General features: G+C 39.6%; 1 protein-coding gene across 1 annotated transcript; it reads left to right on the top strand.

Annotated features, from left to right (window-relative positions):
- The first annotated feature begins 1,123 nt into the window (after positions 1-1,123).
- On the top strand, positions 1,124-6,915 carry LOC127425088 (adaptin ear-binding coat-associated protein 1-like). The gene is made up of 8 exons (XM_051670730.1): positions 1,124-1,393; positions 3,773-3,873; positions 4,829-4,933; positions 5,066-5,147; positions 5,329-5,437; positions 5,584-5,737; positions 5,945-6,038; positions 6,197-6,915. The coding sequence occupies exons 1-8, from the start codon at positions 1,299-1,301 to the stop codon at positions 6,255-6,257; spliced, it is 801 nt and encodes a 266-aa protein (XP_051526690.1). The 5' UTR covers positions 1,124-1,298; the 3' UTR covers positions 6,258-6,915.
- The last annotated feature ends 2,635 nt before the right edge of the window (positions 6,916-9,550 follow it).

The raw sequence follows: 9,550 nt of genomic DNA, 5'->3' as shown, positions 1-9,550 counted from the left end.
TTCGGAACAAGCCCCCCCCATCACTAAATATTCATAAGATGGGAGTGGCTTTTGTGGTACTCGCTACACGCGCTAATCTGCTGGATACTGCATATTCATTTTATTTATTTATTTATTTTGTATTGAGAACAATTCAGATTGTACAAACAAGAGTACATATAACAATACACGTCAGGGGTACAAGGAAAAAATGTGTCATACACAGTAAAGTTGCATAGTTCGTATTGCTTTCAGATTTTTACTTTTAGATATATCATTTCCAAATATGTTTTCATTTCAGTTTTAAGTGGTTAAAATACAGGTATTTTTTCAGTCCATTTAACTTTATGTATATAATAACGAGCCATAATAATAATGAAATCACATATAAATACCAAATTCGTATCCTTATCAATTGAGATATACTTCAACATTACATCAGTTTCTTCAAAATTAACAGCAATCTTGGCTTCTTTCTGGAAATAGTTTTTTAATTCGTTCCAAAAGATTTGTACTTTTGGACATTCCCAAAATATATGATTAACAGTCTCAGGAGCACTCTTACAAAAAACACAGTTATCTTCCATACTAACTTTAAAACGCTGCACCACGAGTGTCTTAACAGGTTACTGGATTGTCAGTCTTATATAAAACCTCCTTCACTTTATTCGTAATGCAATACTTGTCAGGTGACATTCATATTTTACACAAATCAAACAGTTTTTTTAACAGAGAGTTCTATTTAGCTGTAACGGCAAGAATACTGCATATTCATGACGTTGAAAAGCTAAATGTTACGCCCCCAATACTGAATATTCATTAAATGGGAGTGGCGAGCTGTATCAGGCTCTAATTCGCTGGATACTGAATATTCATGACGCAGGAGTGTCTGTGCGGTTTACGTTGAAAACCGAAATGATAAACAAAGCCACAGGACATTTTTCCCACTGCTGACTCCGCATGAATGCCCTCTGTCGTTAAATAAGAGGGATACACAGAGTACTTTACCATATAATTTAAAACTATAACTTTTTAAATCTGCCAAAAGGACTGTTGAAACACCAAAGGGATGCGAATGAGCGATGACACATCCGCTAATCCCAACATCATGGTTGCAGATGCTCTGAGCCCGATGTCCATGACTGTGAGTCGGTCCATTTATCCTCAGATCTGATGACGCGTGCTGCGTGATTCTCAAACTCGTGCCTGAGGCATCACTGACGTCACTGACGCTCCAATGCCTGTAGATGCGGCTGGCCCGCAATAACAAATTGGATGAAGACAGAAATATTATTCACATCGACTGAAATTAGTTCAAGATGGCGTCCGAGGGGGAATACGAGTCAATTTTGTGCGTAAAACCAGATGTCAACGTTTACCGCATCCCGCCGCGGGCGTCGAATCGCGGATACAGGTGAATTAAAGGATGTGCGGGCCTGAGCCCACAGTAGGTGCCTGTGCCTGTGATGTAAATTATGTCTAAATGCTCTGACCTTGTTTTTTCCTGGTCTGTATCAGTCTCCCACCGCTATTACGAATGAGAGTTGGTCAAAAATAATGCATTGCTCGCGAATGTTTATTATTCTGGAGGGATAGTGTTTTGTCATTGGCTCATAGTTTAATAATGCTGATATTAGGGAAAATATCCCGTGACTTAAGATGCGTGGCTTGTTTGATTGCAATCTCACGATTTGTGTTTAAAATTAGTAAAGAGAACTGAAAATGGATCGCACAACCATTTATTGGTTCCAGGTCATTTTCATGCCATTAAATGGAGATATCTCCCAATTGTAGGCCCTGTTATTATAGAAATAGAAGTCTTTTATTCATTGATTTTGGTGTGTTTAGGAAGCAGACGTGTGGCTAAAATTATATAGTGTCAAGTCAGTCCTACACAAAGCTTGCCCACAGCAGAGAATGTGAATGTGAAGCTACTGTGACACATTTCTTCCCTAAAACCCCAGTTGTATTCCCCTATCTAAAGCTTGAGGGCATGTTGTAATAGTTCCGACTCTGAAATTTAATACAACTACAGTGTTACGGTGAAAAGGGGTTAGACGTCTTCTATTTTCACCTCCCAACAAACTAAAACTCAGACTTCAAACTAAATATGTCTGTGTCCTATTTCTTACAAAAAAAAAAAAAAAAAAAAAAAAAAATCAGAAACAGTCTTTTGCATATAGAACATGAAGCCTATTTTATGATGATTAAGGATTTTTGCAGTGTGATATTATTTTTAGAGGTGTGAATCTTCACTGGCTTCACGATTCAATTCCGATTCAAAGGGTAACAATTAGATTATAAAACGATTCTCGATGCAATTACAGAAATACTCAAACCAGCCCGTCTGGCACCAACAATCATCCATGCGATTATCTAATCAGCCAATCGTGTGGCAGCAGTGCAATGCATAAAATCATGCAGATACGGGTCAGGAGCTTCAGTTAATGTTCACATCAATCATCAGAATGGGGGAAAAATGTGATCTCAGTGATTTGGGCTGTGGCATGATTGTTGGTGCCAGATGGGCTGGTTTGAGTATTTATGTAACCGCTGATCTCGTGGGATTTTCACACACAACAGTCTCTAGAATTTAATCAGAATGGTGCCAAAAACAAAAAGCATCCAGTGATTGTTGATGAGAGAGGTCAACAGAGAATGGCCGGACTGGTTTGAACTGACAAAGTCTACAGTAACTCAGATAACCGCTCTGTACAATTGTGGTGAGAAGCATTCTGAGATGCAGGTTGGCACTGTTTTGGCGGCACGAGGGGGACCTGCACAATATTAGGCATGTGGTTTTAATGTTGTGGCTGATCGGTGTGTGTGCATGGCATGCCTATTCCTTTTAACTTTTAACCACAACTGTAAGTTGCTGGTCCAGTATGAAAGAGATATCTGCTTCTATGAGAGTGCAGCTGTCAGCTTCTCTCCTCACCTGCACAGGTGAAAGTAAAGCGGTTTAAATGGCGCAGTTGTTGCTGCAGAAATTTGTCAAGCATCTCGTATGCACTGTTCCAGCTCAGCGAGTACAGGATTGCACGACCCCGTCGCAAAAGCTAAGATGGATTTCAAACCCTTATCATCAGGTGTGCGCACTGTCCTGACAAGCGAGTGACCGGTAATAAGCAAAAGCCAATGAAACGGAGAGCACGCAACAGTAGATAAAAGGCATCGAGAAAAAAAAAAAAAAAAGAATTAAAAGAAAACATCAGCCATGTGACACGTCTCCAGAACCGCTGCCTCGTCGTTATTTTCGGCTGTTTTTCCCCCGTTCTGTGCAAATCAGTGCAATAACGGACGCGAGCTCGTCTTCCATGTTGTTTGTCGCATGTTATCACGATTAAACTCTCCCGCCGTTGCTATGTGCGTGGATTTGTGAAAGAATTTAGGGGTCGTAGTTTCATTCAGGCACACATGGCCATGTGTTTGATACGCCGAGTCTGCAAACAGTCGTGTTTGTGCGCTTCCGCGGTTTAAACTGAACTCGGAATATATTCTGATTATTTTGAGAATCGATTCAGAATCGTCTGAGAAAGAATCGCGATGCATCGCTGAAGCGATGTATAAATTATGTACAATTTCAATAATATTATTTTCTATGCCTTACAGTAATGTGAAATGGGATAAATAGAATAAAATAAGTTATTCTCACAATGACGTGTATATTCTTATATTTTTGTCAAGTTCATTCAAAAGATGCATCACCCTGAAACCCCAGCCAGAGTTTAAAAAACTTATTTTGATAGGCCCTGAGTTGCTTTATATAACATTGCTACTGTGGTAATGGCAGGGCTGCTGACTGGAAGCTGGACACACCTGACTGGACAGGCCGTATGCGCATTACTGCAAAGGGGAAGGTGGCTTATATCAAGCTGGAGGACAAAATCTCAGGTTAGAAATGTGCATACTGATTGGTACACTGAGAATTTTTTTATAAAGTAAATATAGCAGAAAAGATTTAGTACTTTCTACATTGAATAAGTTAGTTTAAGCTTGAACTTAAAAATATAAAGTAAATTCTACATTTGTACTCTAAAATAAATGCTCTAGCTTATAAGTAAATATTTTTTTTGTGATTGTCTGTACCACGTTCATCATGTATCAGTCCTTAAGTAGAAAACCTTGTCATATTTATTTGCTAATTTGAGTAAATTCCACAAGTAAATTAAATAAGTAAATTTTACTGGTGTTCCCAGCAGGCTTGAGTAATTAATGAGCTTGCATGGTTTCACCGTTTGCAAGTTGATTTACACCATTTGTATGGATTCTTTTTTATACGTGTAGTAAATTCTTGTTTTGTGAAGTCATGAGTTAATTTTCTACTCAAAATTACCTGTCATCGTGATTTGTGCACCAAGTGTTCAGGTTTGCAGGTCTGTATCTTGATTGTAATGCCATTAAAAAGGCAATTCTTTCATCATTAAAACAAGGTGATGTTGTCTAATAGAATACATAGCATCCATTAAGCTTCCCTGTGGAAAGCTTTCATGTGTTATGTGGTACATGACTAAATATGTTTTTTTTTTTAAAAAAGCATTGAAATGCTAGTACACTTTTAAAAGTATGGCTTTATTCAGTGCTACATTGATTGAGTAAAATGTGCAAACAAAGAGAGAGTAAATTTGACCTGAAACAGAGTTTTGCAAAGTAAACATTACTTAAGAATGTCTCATTAAAGCTACCAAAAATTGTGTGTAGCCTTTACTTGAAAATATGGTCTGTTACTACTGTTTCTACTAACAATTTCTGCATGGCAATTGCTTCCTAGGTTTTTTTAAGTAAACCTCACTCCATTTTTTTTTTTTTAGTGTAGAAAAAGAAGTTCTTCTTTTATCATTGTTGTTAGGTGAGCTGTTTGCTCAAGCACCTGTTCAGGAATACCCTGGCATCGCCGTGGAGACAGTCAGTGATTCCAGTCGCTATTTTGTTCTCCGGATACAGGATGACAATGGTAAGTGCATCATCTTCAAGCTGACCTCGATTTACACATCCTGTCATAAAAGGAAATGGTTGTAAATAGATTACAATTCATTTCTATAATACAGTTATATATATTGACTGCATTATCCTGCCTGTCTTTTAGGCCGGAGTGCGTTCATTGGAGTTGGATTCGGGGACAGAGGGGATTCTTTTGACTTTAATGTTACCTTGCAGGATCATTTCAAGTGAGTCTCCATCAGAAACAACATGGAAGTTTATGGAAGATACATTTTTGGAAGATATCATAGCCCATAGCCTTTTCTCCTAGTATAGAAGCTTTGTTGTATTAGATGCATTAATTTCCAGCAAGTTCCTTGTATTTGGGTAATTTGAATAATTAATCTTTCATTCTTCCTCTGTTGTAAGGTGGGTCAAACAAGAGAATGAAATCAGCAAAGGTTCTCAGGCTGCAGACTCGGGACCTAAACTGGATCTGGGCTTCAAAGAGGGACAGACCATCACACTGAATATTGGGGTAAAATACAAACTGAAACAGAACAAGATCATGAAATGACACCCTTGATAGCGCTGTAGTTTCGTAGAACATATATGTTCAGTACAATACATTTTTTAATATACACGTCTTAAATAAATAGGGTATGTGTGTTTCTTTGTTTTTAGCAAGGTAAAAAGAGGGATAAGCCCCGTCCACAGAGCTCAGGAGGCTTGGGGCTCCTCCCCCCTCCTCCAGGAGGAAAGATAGCTCCTCCTCCTTCCTCCAATCACAACCTCCAGTCCTCCAACACAGTACAGCCCATGGAAGGAGCACAGACAGGTAAATCATTAATCACTGTTGTTATTACTGCTTATATATCAAATAATTGATGCATTATCATTTGTTTGACGATTCAGTAGTTTATGTATTTAAAATATAATTTTCTAATCCCATACTCTGAATGCAGTGACAATATAGCTACAAATTTCTATTTGTATTAATAGTAAATGCAACACAATTTTAACGACAACATTCTTTTGCTCTTAGGCTGCTTATTAGAACTGGACAGCAGTAACTCTAACACGGTGGTTCAGTCTAACCCAAGCTCTGACCTTTGGGGTGACTTTTCTAGCTCTGCAAGGTAACATTATTAGTGACTTTGATTCCTTACCATGGACTAGGCTAATATGTTTTTCATAGAACTGATATCAAACCCCTGCCTGTCAGATAACACCAGTCAAAAGCTGTAATATTGTTAAAGTCCTTTCTGTAATTGTTTTCTTTATTTCTTTCTTTTAGTTCCGTTGCGCCTGCAGCACCATGCCAAGAACCCTCGTCTGGAAACTGGGTCCAGTTCTGAGACAGCTTCATCATCCTTCTTCTCATTATTGTTCCCATTCCTTCATCAGATCCACTGCAATTAAAATATACTGCATAAGAAAAACATAGACAAGCTGTATGCAAAACTTTCATTTTATCATCTGCTAATCTTAGCAGAGGCAAGGAATATGCTGTTAAGAATTTTGTTGGTATTGTAAGACAAATCAACCAAATCAAATTATTATGAAAAGATTGTATAAAAGAGAGGATCATCCCATGGACGTTATATGTGCAAACCTTAATGGTAATGTTTTTTGAAGACTAATGTTTCAGTATCTGTACAATTGCCCACAATGTGTTGAATGTGTCCCTTTGTTGTTATTACCTGTATGTGTTCATCTTAGGATTTAAAGGAGTGTATATACATGTTTGATAAGGCAGAGAAAGAGAAACTTGAAAGTGTACAATTTAATGGAGGCCTTAAATTCAGCTTGAAATATTGTATAGCATAAGAACATTTAAAAATGTACAGTATAAATTAAACAAGCAAATACTGATAAAAGGCCACAATTTAGAGGAATAATGCCCCTCAAATACAGGGGCTATATCTAGATATCCATTGCATATCCACACTGTCATTTACTTGACTAACAAATCATCAATTACGTGTTGAACAAAAATAAAATATTCCAAAAGAACTATATGGTACTGTACATTGCTTGATTTTCTTAATAACATTATCTCAGCAGAATATGGTTCTTTAAAATAGGCCTAATTAGCATTTGGCCCCCTGCAGTCTATGAGTGTGGAAATGCTACAGTAACTCTGGTAACAAAGACATGCATACAGTATTAATTTGTACTGGGGTTATGAAGTAGAGACAAGAGCACTGTTATGTACTATTTTCAAAATATGGTCAGCATGAAAAAAAATCTACATTTGTTGCTGATTGGTTTGTTGCTGACACTGTTGCAGTTGATTTTTGTATATGACATTGCATGCAGCTAGGGCTTGCATCTGTTTCCATCCTATCTCTGTGAAATAAGCATTATCCATTACGCAACAATGCTCTGCATACTTTGCTATCCTGACACTCACAGCCTGTACTTCTCACAGTGGCAACCAGAGGTCTCTGTCAACTCAGTGCTGAGTAATTCTCATAAATGCACACCTGCTCCTTGTCTGTTGTAATCAATTGCTTTTTTAAGTAGCAAGAGGGAGCCTTCAAGGTTATAAAAAAACAAAAACAAAAAAACACGTAACGCAGTGGTACACTGGTGAGGAGACTAGAGGTCAGGGCCGTAGGCTGTAGTAGTATATTGGTCTGGGCCCCTTTCATACACAGCAGGGGTGGACTGGCCATTGGGAGAACCGGGACTTTTCCCGAATGGGCCGCGATAAGCTGAAATGTGCCGCCACGTTATGCAGAATGTGCCACAAAATGGCGACGCTATATGCCGAAGGGGGAGTGATATGCAGAAAAGGACAACGACACCCCCTCCCCATGTAAAATCCTGGGCTGATTTCTCTTCCCAGTCCGCCCCGATACACAGTATATATATATATATATATATATATATATATATATATATATATATATATATATATATACAGTTTAAATTTCATTGTGGTGGGTCATTAGAATCGTTACCACCTTTCATCCCATTAGCTAGGGCCCTGCCAGTGGCTGTTTGTTTTGACCAGCCCTTGGCACAGGTGCATGCAGAACAATACCAATACGCAATACCAAAAACAAAGTTTATAGTTGCAGTAATATCAAATAATAATCAATACAATGCAGTCGATAAACTTCCAACTTCCAACTACAAACTAAACAGTAACATGATCAGATATGTTAACATGTTAATACTACATGAGAGGAGGGTAGGTGTGTGTGTGTGTGTGTGTGTGTGTGTGTGTGTGTGAATGGGTGTATGTGTGTGTGTGCGTAAGGAGAGAAGGAGTGCACAAAATGGTGGGCGTAGCTCTTGTGGAGAGTATGTCACAGGAGGTTTCCGGCCAGAGAATGTGGCCGCAAATTTGGGTGGAGAAACTTGTTAATGGCGTCTGCCCATTTAACGTGTCTCTCCGCTGGTACGATAACTTAGGGACAGAGCTGGGCTCTATCGCCAAGTTATCTGATCACCAAATGTGTGTGCGGGTATGTTTGTGAGGGGTCATGTGTGTGTGTGCGAGAGAGAGAGAGAGAACAGGCTGATGGCACCGAAGCCTGTTTAGCGATCGCGGGAGTGACAGCAACCATTACTTTTATCACTCAGAGACGCGGTGAACGGCTCGTAATCCGTCTGCCATGGCCATTGGTCCTTAAATGGATAAACTCAGTGTGCCGGTCTCACCCACGATGGCGGAAATGCACAAACAGCCCAACGTGGTTGGACGACAACACAGCAAATCTCATTCATAGTAACAGTAAGTTACAGTAATACCTTGTGTATTATTAGCAGCAATGAGCGGACTTGACGGTCTGTAAACTGTACAAGCAATAACCTTGATACACAAGAATAACACACTATAATAATCTATCTCTGCCCAGACATAAACCTCTTACTTTAGTTGCGTGAGGACGTGGGTAGAATGTGTGTTCGTCCAACGTTTGACTCCGACTCTGTTCCTCGAATCTCGGGTGATGGCTGGAGGCCGTTTACTTGCTCTGTCGGCAAGCGGTACGGCAGCTGATTCTTGATGGGTTGGTGGAGAAATCAGCAAAGTCAACTCGGTTGAAGAAGGAAATGAAATCTTCTTTCTTCACTTCTGCTAGTAAAAGGTTGAGACACGGATTGCTCGTGGTCTCCTTCGGAACTGTTAGTGTGCTCGGAGGAACACGGAGAATCTCGGCTCGTCCAGCGATATGGAGATTGTATGGCCAAAGTTCAGGTATGTACATTACTTCCTTGGGCAGCGAGGTTACACCTGGGAGCAGTAGGGCTGCAACTAGACGCGGCTTAGGAGGAATCTCCAGGGTTTTATACTCTCGATGACATCATGGTTGAGGGACACGTTTTGTCATGCGTTTCATCCAATAGGAGTTGAGATTTCGATCCTTCAGAATTTCACACCTAGGTGTAAAGTGAGCAAGGCTTGATGGGATCTGTAGTCTGTTTGTACTCCCTTTGTTTGATTTTGGGGCCGTTTGTGTTATCAGGCTTTGAGTGTTCCTACAGGCTTCAGTCAGGCTTTATGACTGTGTGTAGGCCTGCCTTTGTCTCCTATGAGGACATGAGCACATGAGGCCCAACACATGTTTGTGATCAAAATTCCATATACCTTCAATGTGCTGCGCTGTGGGATGCGGCAAAAGTTGCCGAACATTTT

This window comes from Myxocyprinus asiaticus, chromosome 34 (genome assembly GCF_019703515.2).
Source record: "Myxocyprinus asiaticus isolate MX2 ecotype Aquarium Trade chromosome 34, UBuf_Myxa_2, whole genome shotgun sequence".
Taxonomy (NCBI): Eukaryota; Metazoa; Chordata; class Actinopteri; order Cypriniformes; family Catostomidae; genus Myxocyprinus; species Myxocyprinus asiaticus.
The sequence above is the reverse complement of the archived record's forward strand: the minus strand, read 5'-3'. Positions and strand labels throughout refer to the sequence as shown.